The following is a 24,639-nucleotide window of genomic DNA, read 5'->3' as shown; positions in this document are numbered from 1 at the left end:
AAAAATTATTAAAAAAAATAAATTTTATAAAATATAAAATATAACGTCTATATACAAATAATGTAACGAGAATATAATTGTTGTTATTAATTATTGCAAAATTAGTATTTAAAACGATTAGGTACTACAATTTATAGTAGTTTGTAGTCTATAAGTATGCACAATGCACTATACATGTGTAATCCACATTTAGAAACTCAATTTTACCTATTTATATACTATTATAATCTATAAAAAAAGTATTACAGATAAAAGTACAATACACATACGTGTAAACTGCAGCCATCACGATCAAATTCGACGATCACCGAAATAATAAATGACAACAATAATTATTATGTAGTTGTGTATTTTTCTTTATACCTATATAGGTACCTACAATAACTTATATTTTAATAATTTTTTTATATCTATGTAGTATAATAAAGTAAATGCATTAAATATTTGGTCAAAAACAATCTCGCCCGTTTAGGATGCTTTTTGAGAAACTAATAACATATGAGTACCTAAAACTGTTAAAAATCTATGAAGTTAGGAATTTACTAGCACAGAGTAGGTATACCTATATACCTATAGGTATATTTTATTAGATATTGCATCGTTGAATTACTTGATTTTTAAAAAATGTCCTTACAACTTTCATTTTATAAGTAAATTATAAACTGTTATACAGACTATCACTACAACAATCACTGCATAATATTAGGTATATACGTTAAAAAATTTCTACAATTCCGTATTCACTAGATATATACGCGCTTCGTGTGCAGACTTCTGGCTGTTTCCAAACCTATAGAACTCGGACTGAAAGGTGAACGCGTTTTGCGACGATTGTATAGACATTTATAAATAGTTAACGCGATGCGAATCTCAGGGCCGATCTAATATTTAACTAGGGATATCAAAGACGTTTGATGCGAGATCGTGTATATTTAAATTTAAATTTTATATTATATTAAATAATTTAATTAAATTCCAGGAATACTTTTCGATCCTACTACCCCTACGCGTATTATGAACGTTTAATTTTTAATTTTTGGAACGATTTTCGTACGACGGCAGACGTTTCGAGGCGACGGGGTCGCGTCGAATTATTATTTTATAGACGTCACAGCCGGCGCCCAAGAAAAGCGCCCGTAAAACGTACGCTCGCGCGGCGGCGTAGGTTACCCATCTATTAAACGGTAGTGTGTTTAGTATTTGACGGCGATGCGTTATTTTCTTTTTTTCTTTTTTTTTTTATCGCCACCACACTACGCGCGCACACACAATAATAATTTAATAGTAATGTACTATGTATAATCGCTTTCATTGCGGTTTGATAATCGTTTGATCGATGTTATTACACTGACCGTCACTGCGGCGGCGGCGGTGTGCGCGGCGGGCCAGTGACGAACGGTCTGCGGACGCCGTGGACGACGTCGACGATGACGTCGTCGAGCCGGCGACGGAGGTGGCGGTGACCGTCGTGACGAGGAGGAGGATGCGGCGGAGTTTTCGCGCCGCCCATTCGCCGCGGTCTACGGTCCCCGGAGGAGTGGTCCGGGGCGTAACAGAAAAACCCATTGTGCAGACCGGCGGCGGAGTGGGGAACCACACACACACACACACACACACACACACACACACACACCACACACACACACACACACACACACACAAGAGCACACAGACAATTACACACACACACACACACACATACACACACACACACACAAACAAACACACACACACACACACGACCGCGTTTACGAACACGCACAGAGCGTAGGTACGACGCACGCCGCCGCCGCCGCCGCCGCCGACGACGACGACGACGATTGCGACTGCGACGACGGCGACGGCCGGCTCACTCATACACGAGACCGGTCGCCGGTTCGTCGATTGTCACCCGCGGCGCGTGTGCGTCCGTTTTCACCGTCCGTCGGCCCGCTAAACACGCGCGTTTCACCGCAAAAACTTTTCAGTAACGATTTTATTGTCCGTCGAACACTTTGCCACACGATAACTAGTGCCATATACTAGTCGTAGACGCCTGCGACAAAAGTCAGTATATTATATTGTAAACATCTCGTACGGTCAATAATATATCGTATATTATATTTTTAATAATAAACATATTAGGTATACCTACCTATTGCAAAAACGACGACGACTTACTGATTACCACAAAACGTCGATGAACGTACGAAACAATGATAATAGCGCAATAATATAATTATTATGACACGGTAGCTTGCCGACAGTGTTATTTTAACTCCATTCGCGCGGTCTCGTCGTTCGCGATAAACTCGTTCGACTGTCGTCGTCGTCGTCGCTCGCGTTCAAACCGTTTACCACGACCGCAGTTCGGTTCGGCGACTACGACTATTGTATACCGTGACCGCGGTATACTACTAGGAAGAGTAGGAACAGAGTAGGACCGTTGCAGACGTCGCGTTTCGGCGCTTAGGTATTATATGGTGCCGGCGATGGAACAGAACTTTACTCTGCGGCCGTGCGCCACGGACTTTTCGGTGGCCGCCATACTGGCGCGGCGCGACCAGGGCGCAGTGGCCGCGGCCGCGGCCGTAGCAGCGGCCGCCGCGATCGCGGGCAAGCGGCCGGCCTCGGCCACCGCAACGGCGGCCGCAGCCGCCGCCGCCGCCGACGAACAGTCGTCGTCGTCTTCGCTGTCCACGCCGTCGCCGCCGGACGACGACGGTGACGACAGGGACCTGCAGCAGCGCCGTCACCACGTGCACCACCATCACAATCACCACCGCCGGCGTCACCATCAAACCGTTGCCGCCGCCGCCACTGATGACGACGAAGGTGAGGACGAGTCAGACGGTTGTATTACAATATAATCTTATGATTGATAAAAAATAAAAATACAATATACTAGTGTGTAGGTAGGTACCCATTCGCACAAACAGTGTCTTATATTTTCAAAGTTAAAAATATCGTAAGAATAATAGGTATTATTATCAATATCGTTTCGATCCTTACGTCACCGACGAAGAGATCGACCGTGAGAAAGTTCAAATTTCCTAATAATTCTTATCGTGTTTGCACGCCCTATGCCGACCGTTTCAAACCCGCGTTCGACCGCTCCGCCAACGCGGTGATGACATTGATAACATCGTAACGTTTCAACCTTAAGTCCGTTTAGGTATATGGTACCCGTGTGTACAGATAAAAAAAATTTCAGTATCGATTCGTATTAGACACGGTTTAAGTGTGTCATGTTTTGATATCAATTAGACCACATAAGAATAGTTGTTTACACGTCGACTTGTTTGAAACGATATTGTGTGTAGGTACATACTTCCTACCTATATATACACTTCGCTGATAATATTATAAAGTCGACTACCTATATAACATATTGCAGGAATTAAACGATTATTCAAGTATACCATTATAATGTATATATAAATGGTATTATCGACGCGACGACGATTTCAATGATCCATTTGTTTACAACGCGTGTCGCGACGATTATAGGTACCTACCTATATGCGATAATTATAGTCATGACGTTGTTTCTGTTTTTTTTTTTACGATGTTTGTATAGACTTTAGAGTGTAGACTAATCGTAGATTGTACTCGTACAATATATAGCGTTTTTATAATATTATAATTCTGTATCAGTTCGCTTTTATAAGAATTGTTTATTATAATTATTTAATGTCGACAGTGATATGATAGGTATTATATATATGTTCGATAAAAAAAAAAAAATTCAAAAACATTTCAAAAGAGAAAATAATAATACACAATAATATCTCGTACGAGTTATATTTAAATTCATATATTTATACATACCTCTCGCGTTAACCACCCAATACCTACAATACCTATTGTTTAAAATATAAATTTATATATATACATATAGGTACCACAGGTTAGGTTGTAATGCACTGTGTGCGTTTCGTTATTCTATCTCCGTCGCTTGTAGATATATATATATATATATGTATATAGTAGGTTAGTATATAGTAAATTGAAGACATTTTTGACGAAAACGTGTTGAACAATTTTATGAAAAAAAAAATAAGCAATGGCCAACACGTTCGTTAATGTACATTATAAGTACAAGTCTCTATTTTAAACTAATAGTAAATTATACATATACGCGTAGATATGTTATTTCTACTGTTTCATAGAGTACAATAATCGTTATTCATTAGTATAAACATTTTTATAATAATAAAAAAAATTGGGTTTCGAAGAACAAAATTTGTGTGTCGTTTTGAAATAATACTAATATATTTACAAGTTACCAGTACGTTTACCTTTATACTAACTTTTTATAATAGTTAATTTTGAAGTAGGTACACGGTTTATCGAGTTTAGCTTTTTATTCGTTTAACTACTAAAATCTATGTACCTATCAATTTTTCACAATGTAACAGGGTTAATAATTGTCTTAATTTAGAAAATTTAGCTTACATTATTCGTTATACATTTCAAGAGCGCTTTTTGACTGAACTTTAACGTTGTTTGAACAATTTTTTTATAAAATCAATAACATATCAATAAAACGAATTGACTTAGAAATCCGTAAGTTTTTCTTTATTTAACTATAAACTGTTCGCCAAAATTTGAAATCTGGTTGTATCAGTAAATTTGGAAATTTTGATTTGAAAACCTTAAAATGTTTTACTCTCCTATACACCAGTCATCAAGCAATTTATTTAATATCGGTACTTATAATATAAGTAATATAAGTTAGAACATTATACTAACCAATTATTAGTATGTATTATCATGTTTTCTCGAAAATAAACACAACCAGATCAATAAAAATTGTGTTCAATCAATATTGTGTAAAATCGATATTTTTAGTTACACCTATTTATTTGCTAATGGCGGTGCTGGTGACGAGGAATGGGGTGGTTAGAGATTAGTTGAACTGGTCCCCGCAGGTTTCCCATGTTAATAAAATATACGCTTGTAAAGTCATGTCTATTGCCTATTATGAGGTAAACAAAAAAAATGAAAATGTTTTTTGTTTTTTTGTTTTTGTTTCATTTCTCGTGCCGGCTTTTGTAGACGGAAAACCGCTGAGAAAACGGCGTCTGAGCAGCGACACGATGGTCACGATCCGGTCGTCCCGGGACTCGCCGGCCGACGAGATAGTGATATCGTCGTCTACGTCTAGCCCGCCACCTCCTTCGGCCGTGGCGGCCACCGCGCCTGCGAATCCTGTGCTCGAGGAACGGTGTAACTCGGAAGAGCTGCAGCACGTCAGCTGCCGGCTGGAGACCAAAGATCTGTGGGACAAGTTCAACGAGCTTGGTACCGAGATGATCATCACAAAAACGGGCAGGTCAGTAAACAATAATAATATGTATTATATTGCTATCACATTATATAATAATGACTAATTAAGTGCAATTATTATGTCAATACCATATGGTTAAACGCCTTATTTCCCACACTGCAGCCATTGCGCCCGACTGCATAATATGCGAAAGTACGTCGTCTAAACATTTTTGAAACATTGTATCTGTCGTAATAATTGATATTAGTCTATCGATGAAACATTATAATATAAATTATCGAATCCAACGCAAAGAGTCTCGTACACACCGTGTACACCGTGTTACTTATATTTACGGCCTCAACGCTTTTTAGCATACAACAATTTATTAGGTATTATATGTATAGTTTTGTCGGTTCCTGTATAGTTTAATTTTCAAAAAACGTTAATATGTTCAATTTTATTTAAATAAATTTCATATAAATCGGTCTGAATACATTATTCATCACTTTTATTGATATAAATACTAAATATTAATAATTTAATACAATTTTAAACTTCTATTCTCGTATTATATAGGTATACGTTAACGTTTTACAATATGAGACTAGCAAACGTTCTTATTTTTCCATATTTCTCCATATTTTTTAAATTTATTTTTTGTATAATGAATTCAAGTGTATATTTCCTTTTATACGTTTACGTTTCGAGTGGGAAAATATGAGGTAAACGTTATAATAATACGTCCGACGAGTACCGACATCATTAAATATTTCTATAGATGGAATTAAATTATACTAAACGTTTTACCACACAAGTCGAACGCTAATGACACTTTAATTTGACAACACGAGTTGGATTTACATTTGATTTTCAACGGTATTTATAATGAAATTATTGAAGCGTGTAAAAATGTAAAACCATTTTATACACATATCTATACATTTTAACACTTCACTTTAATAAATTCGTTAATAAATTAGTATCTATAAAAAAATAAAAATATTTTTTTTACTTAAGTATAATATGAAAACTGCAAGTTAATAAATATATATTGTTAGCAAACCATAATTGCACGAAAATTATTCATTTGAAAAGTTTTATGTATACTTTTTTTTATATAATTTCGTTACATCTCACATAGCTGTCAAAACTTCATTACCTAAATATACACTACCTACATTGAAATATTTAATAGGTGATATAATGATTATATTAGTAAAGTGTTATGCAGATTTACAGTATTTAATTTTCATAAAAGCTGTTGTCATGCTGAAAGTGTCTCACAAGGACATCATTCATTAATTCGTGTTTTCAGTACCTAGTAATTAAGTTAATTTTTATTTCTATAATTTAAAATAATATGTTTTATTTTTAATTAATAAACATAGAATTTAGTACATAAATGTTGATTTCCTATAGTAAATATTCAGTTTCAAATAAAATAGCAATAATTGTAATTAAATAATGTAAAAGTAAACTGAAACTGTCTAATATCGAGCTAAATCGAATACGTGATTCAATACCATTGTTTAAATATACTAAACAAATTGGATATATTTTAACTGTCTCGATTTTTTTATCATCGATTCATTTTATTTTATATTATATATATTTATATTTGATATTATTCATATCCCAAATCAATTATTAAATCGAAACGCAATGAAAATTAACTGCGTGATCAGCCATCGGAGACAGTTCACTAAAATCAATAAAGTCGATAACGGGTGCAATTTTTTGTAATCTTTAACGACCTCAATATCCGTAAAAATAATGTTATTTATGTAGTGTTGTACTACGAAAAGATATAATAATAATAATGCCATAGATCGAGTGTACAATGTTTTATGATAAATTTAATATTTAATTTATGATAATAATGTGATGGCAATAAAGTGTTGGCGTAATAATATTTTCGGAAAAGTCGTATAAATAAATGTATTGTCTGTAATGTGATCACGTGATCTCCTTTCCTCAGTATTTATGTTATTATAGAAATATTAATTTCAACAAACATCGACCGTTTATATCATTATCTCGCGCTGCGTAGTAAAATACTGAAATATACACGATAGTGTCTGCTAAATAAATGGAAACTATTACAATTATTTATTACTATTTATTAGACGTGAAATCAGTTAGATGCGTATTTTTATCATTATCACTTTTATTTATACATAACACTAAATACAATTAAAAAAAAACGAATTGATTACTTAGTATTATTAAAATTGGTTTTATATACATTTCTTATTGGTTCTGAAATATTGCAGATTTAAGATTATATCACAACACTATATACCGTTGAAAACTTTGTTTTCTCGCGAAAGTTTTCCGACATCGTGCTAAATGCACATTTAATTTAAATCGTTTAATAATTATAACTTATAAATATTATAATAATGATTTTGGTATCCATCCAAGTTATTATAAATTATATTCAACTGCATCACATCGAATATAATATAAATATGTACATAATACATAATATAAACTTTTATAATATATTAAATTATTGTTCATCGACATGTTTTTAAATCGAATCTATGACCTCCGTTTCCTCGGTATACACAATACAGAAACGCATAATGCATTATAATATATTATGATGTAGGTATTAATGTGATTAGATATAATCCATGGTAATTAAAGAAGTATTTGATTTAATTTTTACATATCCTAGTAATTTCAATAACATACTACCTATTCGTTTAAAAAATCTAGTGGGTAAATTATAAATCCAAATATTGGGAAATCTATGTAGTTAATACAATCAAGTATTTTTCATATAAATACATAATGACTATAGAAATAATTGAGTTTAATTCTATTTTTTCTGTTCTGCAGTTAATTATATTATGTCGACGATAATTGACGGTTAAATTACTTTTTGATTTATTTTTGAACTAAACTTTTGTATTAAAAAAAAATATTCACGTCGCTACTTTAGTAATAAACATTACTTACATTTGGAGTAAAACCACAAGTATAGATAAATGAAATAAGAAGTTACTAAGGACCTTAAGTCTTAAGTTAAGGTATAGTAATTATAATAGATTAATGTTTATAAAAGTCAATATTTATTCTAACTGATTTCGTTATAAGCAATAATAAATATTATAAAACGATAGAGGTGGTATCTTTCCTATTATTTTGACTGTTTCGACTAAACGTGATTATTGTTTTTTTAAGATTTGAACAGGTTAAATTGGATTTCGATTTAATAAAAAACTTTATTTTCCGATGTTATAATATTATATACCTATGACTATACATTTTACAAGGCATACCTAATTGTTTTTCCTGTAACTTGGTCATTGATTACTGAAAAAGTTTGATATTATTTTCTTGCATGACCACCATACCACGTTACTAGAAATTACATAGGTACCTCTTTTTCGTTAACAAAGATCGGTTCCGACATTAAATTATTTTCATTTTCCACTGCTTTAACAGTAATTATTCGATACGCTCGAGAAAATTTCCGTCTGAATCCTGCACGGTGTGTGATAGTTCGGAAATGGGTTGCGATGTTGTTTACACACGGGTTACTGTCCCGTAGTAATCATAGAACCGCTTGGGACCGGGAAGTTGGATTTCCGACGTCGCTCATTTACCTATATACGAACATTGAAAGTAGCTGCATTATAATGCAAGTGTGCACGAGCAGATCTAAATATATCTGACTTATAACACGTTATATTCAGGCCGAGTGCTTAATTAGGCTCGTCGCCTGTGATGTACAGACAGCGATTATTGTTGCACGCGTTTGATTACACGCTGCAACGACGACGTAAAATAACAATTGTTCAATTACCATCATAGATACTCTTCCGACGACGTGACGATTAGGAAAATGCATCACGCAATTGCACCGGGAGTGCATTCAACTGATTTGCAACGAATGCACGGGTTATAAGGTGTTAAGGTATACTGTTATGGTACTATATTATTATATAAAGGTAACCGTTATACCTAGGCGCAGTATTACGTGGCGTGTGCACGCACGCGTGGCAATTGTGCGAGATTTCGTTGACGGGAAGTCTTTTCTTTTTTTTTTTAACATCCCAATCCGTTTATAACGTCGGCCGATAAAACTTTACACTCGCACTACGGATTCGTAGGTTTCGTAGATTGTTCACTGTCCATTTATCAGACTGTAGTAGTTACACGGATTTTTTTTTTGACACTTTTTTTCTAAATTCATTTTACCACGGTTAAAAGCCCGAATCGATTGTTCAATACATCAGGTAATCATAATATTTACAGCATTTCGTATAATATCGTTACACATGAATATAACATTATAATACCACCATATTAAAAATGAATAAAAAAATCTCATTCTTTTAAAAATATAATATAATGTTCTGTGTTTTTCATAGTCTACGAGCTTTTATCTTAATTTTTAAACTATACGGATTGACAATGGGATGACAGGATACGATTACCGTGAAACACTTTTCCTTTTTTTTTATAGCATTGAGAAATAGTACCCAACGACTTAATATTATTGTTATATTACCTATACTGTCTATTATATATTTCTATATACATAAAATCCATTTCAATTCTTATAAAGTAAATTAGTGTCATTATTATTTTTATGATCTTTTACCACGCGAGCCATAAAATTACAAGTATCATTATCTATCTTGGTTCGATTAAATTTCGGAAAGAATAATGCTTTTAGTTAATTCGATCACACGCGAACACGTGTCAATAAGAGATTAGAAATATATTTTTCTGCTCAAAAGATTTTTCGTCAATATCTATGTGTATTATATTTTTACACAATACGTTGGTGGTTTGCATTATAAACGTGTACTGAGTGTACCTACTGCAGTTTAGAATATAAACAATGTATTATCAATACTTATAACTTTATTAGCGAAGACTCAAACACAAAACGGTCTAAAAAATAATGCTCGTTGTACTTAAACGCTAACTAATCATATGTTATTAGGTTTACGAAAAAAAAAATGTAAATTATTTTGTGTTAACTAAAATCACAATTCGTAATTATCTCTCAGAACTAATTTATCGTACCATATGTACTGATATTTTCTATAAAAGGTTCACATTTTAAAAATCGCCAAACGGATTCTAAGTGTTTCTACATTTATTGTGTTCTACTTACATATTTAGGTTTGGTATATTATCTAATCGAAGTCCATAAATTGAGCTTACCACAGTGTTCATTAAAACTTGAAATATAGTCTATATAGTATTTATAGCATTGGATTTATTATACAAAACCATAAGAGAATAACAATATATTAACTAATATGAGTGGCAACAAAAATAATTAAACCATCATGTTATCCGTTAACACTAATATAGTATAAGTACCTATTGTGTACCTATACTGTAGGTATAGTGTAGACTGTAGATAATGTTTATCGGATATAACACTGTTAATATTGTCTAATTAATAATTATTGATACCTAATATATAGAAACAACCAGACAACAATGGTAACAAATGGAGTTGGTCAATATTAAAAAAAATACTCAGGCAAAATGAATATAGATTATAAGCTTGGTTTTTCTGTAAAAAGTAATTTTTAATTCAGACGTAAACTTTTAAATTATTGAAATATTAATTTATGATAATTTTCGCATGAATAATAACTTACTGGTTATCTTCGGCTTATTTTACAATATAGGTGTGTAGTGTACTTACATTATACAATTGCGTGTCAGCGCAGTGTTTGATAAGTTTTAAATCGAAAAAGATGCCGTACTATAATTCGTTTTCATTTTAGATTCCTATATGGATGACCAATATTCGTATAGTGCTAATTCGTGTATAGCTGATGTAGCGCTAAGCCCTGTAAACATTTTCAAAAACAGTATTAGACAATGTATTATATAGGTGGGTATAATGTATAATATAATATTGTTATAAAATACATTATATAATAGATTCACAAACAAACAATGGGCGTGTCTCAAGTCCAAGGCAGATAGATATGGGGGGGGGGGGGTGAAATGCGGTACACACTATTAGGGTAGGTACGCGTGTATTTGAGAGAGGACAAACACACAAACACGCGGCGAAACACCCCGTATAATATTATGTAATACGTCCATAACGTTTTCATTTGGGAAATGAATAAAAACGTCTCGACATATTGAACGCGAACATAATATAACGGTATATTACGGTATATATATATGTATTAAGTATTATGCAGATATATATATATATATGTACGCTTGCAATATACGATATTTGAATAACGACCGTGGCGCCGCAAAAGGGTTCGCCCCATACCTACACGCATATATGGCGTATTACGGTTTGTGTGTGTACATATATGTCACACGCGCATAATATACGTCCCTCTGCTACATCAGCTCTCCGCGCGTATTACTATTCGCCACGTATGTGTGTGTGTGTGTGTGTGCAGTTTATTTAAATAGCCAGTTACGACTATTTACTTTTTTTTTTTTTTTTTTTAGCTTTTCCACCCTTTACACCACCTTCCCCTCGGCCGCCTCTGTACCCCTACATATGCGCTATATTTGCGTGCGCGTCCCCCTCGTCTGCGGCGGTATACAAATACAATGCGTGCACGCGCGTTATTTTACATATCATTTGTATATGCGCATATATATATATTGAAAAATATGTGTGTGTGCATAACGGCCCGTCTCTCCCTCTCGACCGCAATGTCGTCGTCGTCGTCGTCGTCAAACATTTACTCAAGTCGCGGTGTGTTCGGTGCGAGGACGATGAGGACGACGACTATTCGTGAGCTTATATATAATATACGCGCCGCTCGTCCGGCGGGGGGATATATATATTATTATAATAATGCGCCGTTTTGCATTGGCATCACGTGAACGCCATATTCCTTCCGCAGCCCCGTTTCGTCTCACCAAGTATATATAGATAAATATCGTACTCGATATCGTATATAAATTTTTTCTCTCCCTTTGTACACACGCATCTCCTCGTCGTACCCTCTTCTATATGTGTACTTCCGCCGTTCAACGCCATAGCACAGTTATACATACACACACACACACACATAGTGCACCGACAAACTCGGCTTAATATACACACACGTGAGTGCGTGTGAGTATAACGGCCCACCATCGCGCTCCGTAGGTTAATAATTCAGAGACGAAAAGGAATTGCAGAGTAGTGGCACTGGTGGTGGTGGTGGTTGCGGTATGGCGATGGTGGCGGTGTGGTGTGGTGGTGAAAAGACCGTTCGAGTGCGAGAGAGTGAGTTTGCATCCTTCGCGAAAGAGGACCTAGTCGGGGAGATGACGGGTGAATGAGGGGAGAATGTATGTATATATATATATATGTATAGGGTCATATCCATCAGGAGAGAACCGCAGCAAAAACCAGGTCCGTTGCTAAGTTACCGAAAACCCTCCGCCGCGGGAGCAGACTAGTGTAGCAGCAGCGGCAGTGTATATACATTTATTGCCCCCGGCAATCGGTGGGAGGGGGTTGGGGTGAGTGAAAAGAAAGAAAAATGGCTGTAGGTCGGGAGGGTGAGGTATTATGTGGAATCGGAAGAAGAGGGGTGGTATTGGGGTGGGGCAGTCGAAGTTTTTCTTTTTCCACTTTATTGTGCCTCGGGGGTAATTTGAATATTACCACAATAACTCACGTCGCGCGCGCTGTAAAGCTCTCCGCTTCGGGCTGTGCAGCAGGTGCGGGTGGGTATCGGCTTATGTATATTATATGCATATATATATATACCACAGAAGACGGAATTTTAAACATTTTACGCTCTCGTGGGCGTGTGCGCGTTTGTAAGGTTTTCGATAGAATAATAAAAAAAAACAAAATGTACAGGCCGTGTCACGGAAGAGGGGACAGCTTTGGCAAGGATACGAAATGCCGATATTTTTTATCGGTTAAGGAGAGTTATAATGTGTAGTCTAAGTAAAATATAAAATAAACAAATAAATTATATAGGTACAACTTGACAAATATTTTAAATATATTTTTTTTTAATTTGAAATCTCAATAAATATACTTACCAATATTACAGCCAGAAATCTGATTTTGATTTTGTAAAATATCCAAATAATTAAATAAAGTTCCATTTTACTTTTCATTGCACCACTCTGAAAATCTGAATCCTGCAGGCCGAAAAGAATATTTAAGTATTAATTATCAATCAATCTTTTTGATGCGTACTGTGTAAAACAAGTCAGTGACATGATGCTACTTGAATATTTTTTTTATTAATAAATTTTAAATTGATTTAAGGAGTAGTTATAGTTGAGCTAAAAATTTTAAACTACAATAATCAATCTTAACAAAAATTGGTTTAGCGTACACATTTTCGTTTTTTTTTTTGTTTTTCCCAAGTATGTATTAAGGAAAATAGTTGAAATATTGTATTTTTAATCCCAACTCCCTCACAAAGTCACAAGTATTGGCTGTAACTATATTGCTTCTCTCAGAATCTAAAATGTATTACACATATGTAGGTACCTAGCTATTTCTAATTTTTACAAGTAAAACTTTAGTTTCTATTTATACCGTTTTAATCAGTAACACTGATTTTGTTATTACACAACACTTCATAATAATATTGACATTTGTCTTGTAACCTACTTTTAATTAGTCTATAAATATATTTTTTACAGTCATTAAAATTGCCTATACCAAACCCCTTAAAAAGCGGCATACAATATCTAAATAAAAAAAATAATTAGGTATACATGTTATCTCAACACTTGTAATATTCAACAATTTTACTCAATAAGCTAATGAGTATGTTGAAGTGTAGATATTCTTAACAAAATAATAATATCTATTAATAAAAAGACAATAATATTATAATGCGATTACATTGCTGCAGTCAAATTTTGAATAATTTATTCTATTGATGACAAATCACCTTTTACTTTGCGATAGTTTTCATTGGATTTTGTTACTTACCGTCGAAATCAATACTCTGAAATGTTAATAATTGTATATTGTATTTGTATATTTAGTGATTTATGACAGTTTTGCGTTACTTTGCAATATCAAAAAACGTAACGACCAGTAAAATTATTACTAGAAAAAAACCACCAAGTGTAGTTAACGGTACGATTTAAACTGTACCGTGTCAATGCGAATCGTCAAGTAATCTGTTTGTCGAAATAATATGAGAAATATACGAACAGACGGGATTCACGTGCTAGATAGAACCGAGTAAATAATCAGCTAAAAAAGTCAAAAACCCATAATAATATTATTATGTCTACACTCGTAACCAACAATTATTATTATATTGAAAGTAATAATCCGTGTTTAAATAGAGATGAGGAAAACCGGTTACGGGAGTTGTTGTCAATGAATCGGTGGAAAAAATTAACGGCAAAAGATGTTTAAAGATCTTAGTATAATATTAAATGTTTGGTATTTATTTATATCACCTGTATATTCATATATATATATTATTTGTATATTCAAACGTGTTATATTTTAATAATTTACATTTCCGGACGGCAATGCGATGCTGCAGTTGGATATAGGTAAGATTTGAACAGACCATACGATTATTATACAGATTAGTAATAAATAATATTAATACCTATACATACAATATTATTACTTCGTTAGAAGTTTAATAATTGTCGCGAGAACGTATTTTTTTTTTTTTTGTCAATCGAACTGTGGCGACGAGTTATAAAAGTGTACGGAGCGGAATGGCATCGCATTAAATTTTATTATTATTATCGTACAGTCTATAATTTACACTCTTTATCATAATTGTCTTGAATCGTATCGGTATGAAAAACGTTTAAGAGGAAGTCGTATCCGCATGAGTTGTCTCCGTCTTAACTTATGTATATAATTTACCAAATTTGCATTTAGTAGAATCAATTTTATGCCGGCAGCTTTAATATTACAGTCGATTGACCTATTATCAAATTTAAAGGTAAGTATATTATATTTTAGCATAGGATCGTGTAGGATCTTATTAATATTTTAATTTTAAAATTTTAATATTTTTTATAACTATAACTCGGTTTAAAATTAAAATAGCAAAAAGCCTTTTAAAGCCTACGTGATGTTCTAGATAATATTCTTACATTTAAATTGAATAATAAGTAAATTTACTCTACTGTTAAAGCAAACGGCATAAAATTAATTTACTGAACTCTTAACCGACGAAAATTAGTGTGTAAGTCAATTCCATCTTTTAAACATTGTTATTTTCGTTTGGCTTACAAATATAAAATATTTAGTAAATAAAGATTCCTATATAATATTATAATATGTATCATCTGAAATTATGTCTAAAATGTTTTTAAAAAAATGTATACATAATATCCAAGGCTGTTGCAAGACGTTAAAACCGTTGATGAGTTAATCTTTATAGTCCGTTTCGGTATTTACGACTCGATTGCAACGAGTTGATTCTCTTCTACAACACATAGTTCAATGTCTCGATATACGATTTAACGATTACGCCTAGTTGGAATTTCGAATGCCGGTCTACTTTCGACGAATAATATACATTAGTTTGTATGTAATTATTGGAAATACTTATGTATCGGAAACCACAACAAATAGTTTTTATAGATATTTGAAAGACATAATCTCTATGCATACCAATCATCTTTATATGGATTTTTGATCCAAATAATCACTTGGTAATGTAGTCATTTCCGACTTTAATTTTTTTACTACTGTAGCTACATGTACTACTGCAGTCTAGTTAAAAAAATAATATGTAGACCGATAGCTTGTAGTCTAGCTCCCACCCCTGTAGTACTCTGTTCCCACAGATTTCTCGATAATCGAGATCCATCCGGTAACCCGACGTCATAACATCTGCACAAAGTGGTCGTGGCGCGGCGGTAGATCGATCAAATGGGAAAACATTATACCTACCGTATTTGACAGTGACTAGAGACTATATTATAGTGAATGCGTAGGTAGTGGTTTACAACAGCTACAATATTATGTATAGCATCGGCCATCATAATGATTCGATATAAATATATAATATAACGTCTCCCGTATTTCGTGTGTCAAATTATCGCTGTCTGTTGGCTCGTGGCCGAAAATAGGCGTTAAAAAAACCGTGTACGTAAATTAACCGTTGATTTTGAAAAATATAAAACATTTAAATTCTACTAAATGAATCAGCTTGTTTGTCTGTTTCGTTACAAAATTATTATTGTTCTCGGCAATTAAACGAAAAATAAACGCATTCGCTCGTACTTTGCTGAAAACAAACAAGACGGCACCGGAAGTTTCGTTCATTGGACGCACTGAGTTCTTATATACTTTTATTTAAATAGATTTCCTCAAGGAAGTTGATAAAATGGTAACTATTATGCCTATAATGGTTTCGACTCTGGTTAATGTTTTGTAATCGACTTGCGAACGAACCCGATTGTTCCGTTCAAAGTCGATTGCTTCCTGTCGATAGCGTGTATACGAATTATTATTTGTATAAACCGTAATATTCGAGTAATATAAGTTACGTGCACGTTTAGTCAATGGACTTACAGTTACTGACAATGCACATCATAGAAGTCATGTGCATTATGGACAATATTACGACGACGACGACTGCGATGTATATATCTATATATCGGCATGTGTCCACATGCAGTATCTATATATTATTATTATTATGGTTTGAATAAGGAAAATTAATTTCGGCATCGCTCGTTACGGTCACAAAAACTCGGTCATTATAAGCCCTTGCCCGATTATTTATCCTTATCAGATTCGATAGTGATCTCGCTCGAAAGGATATCGTATTATTATTATTATTATTATTTTAATTTTTGTCGCACGCGGTGATGTATATAAACATGTAAATGAGCGTTTGCTAAATTTGTGGTGGCGAGTGAGAGACGGGGGAGAGACAAACAAAAATGTGTTAAAACAGGTTTTTAGCCACCTCGTGTGTGGTGTGTTTGATTCATAACCGGAGCGGTCGTTTTTACGATTACGACACGCCACACGAATAACGCCTCCTGCGAGCTCCCTCGTCGCGTTCCGTCCGGAATCACTCGAAATAATAATAATATTATAACAACCACAACAAACCACACGGTCATAATATTTCTTACGTGGATTCGGTTTTCAGAATCAGCGGGTGGGAACGAGGTGGGTCGTCGAACAGCGTAAATATGTTGTAGGTACCTATATACTACACATACGTGTAATATTATTATTATTATATTATTATTATTATTTTAATTTTTGTCGCACGCGGTGATGTATATAAACATGTAAATGAGCGTTTGCTAAATTTGTGGTGGCGAGTGAGAGACGGGGGAGAGACAAACAAAAATGTGTTAAAACAGGTTTTTAGCCACCTCGTGTGTGGTGTGTTTGATTCATAACCGGAGCGGTCGTTTTTACGATTACGACACGCCACACGAATAACGCCTCCTGCGAGCTCCCTCGTCGCGTTCCGTCCGGAATCACTCGAAATAATAATAATATTATAACAACCACAACAAACCACACGGTCATAATATTTCTTACGTGGATTCGGTTTTCAGAATCAGCGGGTGGGAACGAGGTGGGTCGTCGAACAGCGTAAATATGTTGTAGGTACCTATATACTACACATACGTGTAATATTATTATTATTATTATTATTATAATATACGCGCGCGAGATTTCCTTCTCGTGACACACGTATATATTTAATACCATATGTGTATACATAACCTCGTAATACCTGTACGCCACCACCACCTACAGGTACATAAATTATGCACTGGATCGACTCGAGCAAAAAAAAATAAAATTAACATCGTCCGAGAATCAGTCGGACCCGATTACATTATTATATGGTTACTGTAGCAAATTGGACGTGGATGGGATCTCGGGGTAGGAGGGGCGAAGCCTTTTGATTTCTGGATTTAATTTTCGTCCGTATCATTTTCAATGATGTTTCCGTCAATCATTTTTTCGAATGCTTACTAGGCCGTCGAGCCGATCACCTAATCGTGGATAAATTACATATTTTTCCTGATGATGGTCATAAATTATAATACATGAGTGACAGTAAGGGGAGTCAATGATCACAAATAAAATTTAAGACAAATCAATAACTTTTTGGTTATGGACCATGAGTGCACTCTTTGAATAGAAGCAAAATTATTCGTTTCATTATTTTCAACACAGTAATAATTTCACGTTCAACCCACATTGAACGAGATACAAACCTTCAGTCTAAAATAGTAAATTTCGACAGGACCACTCCTGTATAACAAGTTATTATTTTTTTTTATAAATTGCTTGACAGCATACACACTAATATTGATATTTAAAATTAATGTAGATACAGTTGTTTCGACTTTTAATACTATATCCATTATCCATTGATAATCATCGTTTCAGAACACGGCAAATATAGAACAGTATATTAAGTAGTGCTGCTTAATATATTTGTTTAATCTATTTTTTGAGTTTAAAATCAAAAAAATAAATAAATAAATAAAAATTACCTATGTGTCGGCCACACTGTGGCCTAACCGATATCGATCAATTCATACTACCCGTGTAACTCTTTATTTCAAACGGTAAAATGTTAGGAGGTTTAGAGACGATTGTGATTTATTAATTTATATTAATCCAGTTCTGTTTGTACTTTGACCGCGGCGTTCAAGCAAGCCAATATCGAGTTACAGACCTATAATAGTTGATTCGATTTTTGGACTATGAACCGTGATTTGTGTTCGAAAAGATAACTGTATCAAACGATTTTTGCACTGTGGATGACGCATTCACAAGCTATTAAAGTATAATTCACATTTCACGCATAAGCTAATACTATGATATTATGTAGTAGGTATATTATACGGTATTAAAATGATAAAAACTATACGGAATTATAGAATTACATTCGTCGTTATAATAATATTATTATTGTTGTTGCGTCGTGCAAAATGAGAATTTTCTTTTACTCGCATCCGTAAAATTCTACACCTACCGTATCGCAAACGAACTTATAATTATTATTGTTACACGCGCACTATGTGGAAGGCACCGAACACGGAAATGATGCTTAATGATCGCACACGTTTCTGCAGTTGAACTCACCCAAAATATGACACACTGCACGGCGTGCTCGCTTGGGCATTATTATACATCTCAATATTCCGTAGACGTCTTACGATATGTGTCTTACATAATACCGTTTGATAACACACACGTACCTATTCAGTTTAAAAAAAATGTTAACGAAAGAGACTATATTGTGTTGTCGTAAACTCGCGCGTCTTAAATATACAAATACTCGTAAATGTGAGCACTTTCTAAAATTCGAGAAAAGTTGCCTGTACAGTGTACATTAAAAATTAAAAGTTCGTCAAGTTTGATATGATGTAATTATTAATTTATGAGGGTTATAAGTAAAAAAAAAAGTAATAATAATTAGAGTTATTCTACGAGTTCTTAAAATTAACTTTATTAAATTGTCCGTTCTATTCCTAAAAATGAAGATTATTATTATTATTATTATTATAACTATTAATTACCATTTACCAGTCTTTGTAAACGTGTGTGTAATGTATACTAATATGGAGGCGGAGGGTCTACGAAATTCGATTGCAGATGTTCGCCAGTTAAATAATTAAAAATACAATTTATTCATTAGCGTGGTATTGATAATTTTTTTACTTTATATAATCTGATTAAGGTTTAAGAAAACGAAACCAAAATGTGCCTGTATAATTTCATATAGCAAAATGAATGTGTGCAACGAAAACCGATGAATGAGATGCTCTCAAAAAGTTGTCTTTTTTTTATTAATGATTAAAGCTCTAAAATCGCAGCATGTATGTATAAAACTTAATGGCTGATTTTCGTATTCGTATAATATATAGTCATCGTAGTATCTTTTCATATAATTTAGTGTTCATTCATCAACCATCAATATTTTATAAGCGACCATTTATTAGACTCTTTCTATACCTACTTACTTTTCTTTGAAATTTCTCGTTAGAAAACTGCGTCGTTGTTACGCTTTCGCGGTTGTCACAATAGCATTTAAAGTAACCGATTCACTATATCATAACGACGTATAATAATATATGCACATATATAGGTGACTAAAATATAACGGACAATCGTCTGCAACGCGTTCCGGTACTGTAAAAATCGTGGGGACTAGAGCGTCCACGATGGCGTGCACGGTAGGTAAAGTCTTTTTTGAAAAACGCAAACGGTGCAGTATGTCGACTGCTTCTTTGTGAGCAGAATATAAACATAAGTACCTACTCTTATATACATATAAGCAATAAAGAACGTGCTGGCGAAAACTGCGATACGTCATCTGCTCGGATAGGGACAACAATAACGCGGACCGGGCGGTTATAATGTTATTATACTGTAATATGTATTATAATATATTATTATGTATAATATGATAAAAAAACATAAATTGTACGTACACACATTATTATGTACGATATGAGCGCCGGAACGGCGACCGACGTCCGATTTGGGGTGGAAATGTCTTTCTTTTTTTTTTTATCCCCATTCGCCGAGCTCGTTCGCGTAAGCGGTTTTTCATGGAAATATCATCCTCGCGGTGGCGGAAGTGTTCTTATGTAGCGTACAATACGTGCAGAATACGTGTCTACACAATATTACATATTGCAACGATATAAGACTAGGGATTTTACACAAATTATGTACGCGTCCGGCTTTGGGGCCTGTCAGCGTTTTGGAAACGAAAGGTGGACGGCCGGAAATTCAATTTGGCTTTTGCTGCGGTCGCAACATACAAACACATTCGTATACATGTATAAATGTAATAATACATACATAAAGTAATGTATACGATATTGCAATACACACGGGGTGATTCGCCAAAAATGTTCATCGCGATTGTTTTCATTTTATGATGAATTTATTTAAATTCCGATTTTTGTGATATAAATATTTTGGTATATTTTTAAACTTTGAGATTTATTATACTACCTACCTAGAAGTGTCCCGTGAACATTCCAAGCAACTACTTTCTTCAACTGAGAATTTTCTTTTTGTAAAATTATTTACAAAATAATATTTTTAAAAATGCTTGGTGAATCACTCTGTATATTGTACTGTGACGCTATTTCGTCCGATCTAACCAGCTTGCGATTTCTGTTTACACTGTATACGGCGTAATACCTATTGTGTCGTTATACGAAATATATACTCTATGTAAGCGAATATAATATATATTTTAAATATCTCACGCACAGACCTATACTATATCACGTATATTCGCTGCTGCTACTGATGCTTCTATTAAGGACTTATATACGCCCCTTTTCCGTCGTCGTCCCCTTTTCGTCACCGCGGGCTTTGTGCGGACAACTCCATTCTATTTCACGACAATCCATCGCTCCTTGGCTCGCATCATGGCTCTCGAATCACGTGATCTATTGTTGTGCCGCCGTGCCGCGACTACCGCGTGCTTAGTATAAATACGTCCATCATCGTACTTATTTTACTCTATATACGAATCATATTCAATAGTATTTATTAGTGTCTTATTAAATGCTTGCAAAACGATAAATTAATAACATATTTTAATTATGAAAATAGGCGCTGCATTTTTTTTATTTTTCACATCTTCAAATTATTCATGAATATTTAATGTATTATTATATTATATAAATAAATAACAATTCGATTGTTTCAACTAAACGTTTTGACTAAACGTAAATAATTATAAAATTTTTTAGAATTTTATGAGCTAAAAGAATTTTAAGAACACGCCTAGTGGTTCTAATTTAATTTAACAGTTAATAAACAGCATATTATTCAACTCTAATAATTATAATGGTATCTGATGAACTAGGCCAAACTTAAACTATTTATGTTTTGGGTACGTCAATATAAAAAATAGTTTGTATTTGGTGTATGAGATTTAATAACCCAGAAATCACTCTTTTAAATGTCGATATAGGTGCGTTAACATAAAAAAATAAAATATCGTCTAATTAACAATTTACAACACGTAGATACAGCGAAAACCCAGTAGTAAAAAATGCATGTTTACGTCACCACACATAGGATGATACTTATTAATTCTTAAATGACCCGAAAAGACCCGAGTATTTAAAAATGTAGTTTTTATAAGTACCTAGGTATACTTGAAAAATCAAATAAATCATGATTCGAATAAATTCGAAATCGAAAGAAAAACATGGCGAATTCGCCTTGTAATAAACCTACATAATAATTGATTGATATTTCGTCCTTCAGGAGGATGTTCCCGACCGTCCGGGTGTCGTTCACGGGGTTGCGGACAGACCAGCGGTACGCCGTGCTCATGGACATCGTGCCGGTGGACAACAAGCGTTACCGTTACGCGTACCACCGGTCTTCGTGGCTGGTGGCTGGCAAGGCAGACCCACCCGCCCCTCACAGGCTGTACACACACCCCGACTCGCCGTTCACTGGCGATCAGCTGCGCAAGCAGGTCGTGTCATTCGAGAAGGTCAAGCTCACCAACAACGAAATGGACAAGCACGGACACGTGAGTAATCTTCCTCTGTAATAAATAATAATAACTACTATAATTATTACCGGTAATGATATCATAAAATTGTCAATGTCCGAATTGCAATGGATAAACGTCTATTTATGTAATGTTTTCGAAACCTGCAGCCAAGAGAAATAAATAAATATATAATAATAATAACCATTCAATCGATACCTGCAGAGCTGCAGCTATATTATTTATTATGTTTTAGTGTATTTTGTACGTATTATACGTGTATAGTTTGAAATTGGAAAAGTGCAATTTTGAAGTATTGATTTTAAAGAACCTTGTCAAGAGTATTATTATAGACATTATATTATTATACACACTTTAATATGCTTATAATATATAGTTATAGTTAGACGTTATAACCATATAACTATTTGATTTGAATTTGAATATGATAATATACATATAGGTGATTTCGAGACCATATTTTCCCTAATTTGTGGTTTAAACGAGAAGTTTAAGTTCAATATATAATTCTATATTTATTCTTATATTAATTCATATACCTACCTTCTATAAACATTTTCAAAATAACATAATAAACTAAAACCATATATTATTTTCATAATAATTAGTTTTCCAATTACCTCGACAATAACGATTGCAGAAAACCTTAAATAATCAGTAATTAAGTGCAATATTTATTGGCCGGATAAACGACTTTTTTCTGTCCGCGTAGTTGGTTCACCGTTTGAATTTATCGGTTCGCGGTGGTCCGAAAAAAACAATTCTACTCGGCTCACAGTACAAAAACAATTATGAGCGGTTTCCCTCTCGACACCGCGGCCCGTGTTTGTATTCGCATCGACGATATATCATATTTTAATATTATGCATATAAATACGATTATGAACGGCTCGCCCGAGCGATTAAAATATCACTTTATATATTATTATTATTATTTTATTGTTATTATTAATATTATTCAATCCGACCGTTTTTAGTGTGACATATTATTTTATTATATATTGTTGTCGTATCGTACGACGTCTAAACGAAACCACATATGCCGCACGAAGTAGTGAGCGGGAGAGCTGCATTTAGTCACCGCGCCCGTGAAATTAGCCGCCGAGGGAGGTTTTAATCCGCGCGAACGCCCTCCGTCGCGTTAAACAAACATCGTCGCGTACACCGCACGTATTAAAATAAAACATTACAATGCGTACAGCACGCGTGTGTGCGTAACAGAAGCGCATTGTTTTTTTTTTTTCGAGTCACAATATGATGCTATTTATTAATGTGCCCAATAACGACTCTAATCGTGTTTTTTGCAGTAGGCCGCGCGAGTGTCGATTATAACTGCATAAATTATAATTTTTATTATTATATGTCCGGGACACGGATGCTATTGCTGCGCTGCGGTTGTTCCGGTTACGGTTCGTTTAGCGCAAAAATGTGATCAACTCTTATTTGGCGCGTAGTATGAGTTCTTTTTTTTATGCGATTCGCGGCTATTGCTGACCATCGTAAACGATCATTGTCGGGTACGAAGTTTTTTGGTAATGTTTTGAGTGTTTGAGAAGATCATAGAACCATCCTCTAGCGTAGCATTAAAATATGCCAAAGGCAGTGCTGTACATCTAATTTTTTGTGAAATGGACGATGAAAAAATAACGATGTTAATAAACAACGGTTTTTGATCCACAGCTGGTGTTGAACTCGATGCACAAGTACCAGCCGCGCATACACTTGGTGAAGAGAAACGGCGAGTCGACCGTCGGACATTCCGTCGTGGACTTAGAATCCGAAGAGTACAAGACGTTCGTGTATCCGGAAACAACGTTCACGGCTGTCACTGCTTACCAGAACCAATTGGTGAGTAAACACCGTTTAATAGCGTGACGAAAACGTAATAATATAGTTTAGAGTGCAGTATCATATTAT

The 24,639-nt window shown here is 34.3% G+C and overlaps 1 protein-coding gene across 1 annotated transcript in view; it reads left to right on the top strand.

Annotated features, from left to right (window-relative positions):
* Nucleotides 1-1,816: 1,816 nt before the first annotated feature.
* Nucleotides 1,817-24,639, top strand: part of LOC114130472 (T-box transcription factor TBX20-like) — a 60,575-nt gene continuing 37,752 nt past the window's right edge. Inside the window, exons 1-4 of the mRNA XM_050206027.1 lie at nucleotides 1,817-2,814; nucleotides 5,041-5,317; nucleotides 22,467-22,740; nucleotides 24,403-24,570. Of these exons, the coding sequence (XP_050061984.1) occupies nucleotides 2,460-2,814; nucleotides 5,041-5,317; nucleotides 22,467-22,740; nucleotides 24,403-24,570 (1,074 nt within the window). The 5' untranslated portion in view covers nucleotides 1,817-2,459. The remainder of the gene's footprint in view (nucleotides 2,815-5,040; nucleotides 5,318-22,466; nucleotides 22,741-24,402; nucleotides 24,571-24,639) is intronic.

This window comes from Aphis gossypii, chromosome X, assembly GCF_020184175.1.
Source record: "Aphis gossypii isolate Hap1 chromosome X, ASM2018417v2, whole genome shotgun sequence".
In the NCBI taxonomy this organism is placed as follows: Eukaryota; Metazoa; Arthropoda; class Insecta; order Hemiptera; family Aphididae; genus Aphis; species Aphis gossypii.
Note: the sequence above shows the minus strand (reverse complement) of the source record. Positions and strands in the feature narration are given on the sequence as shown.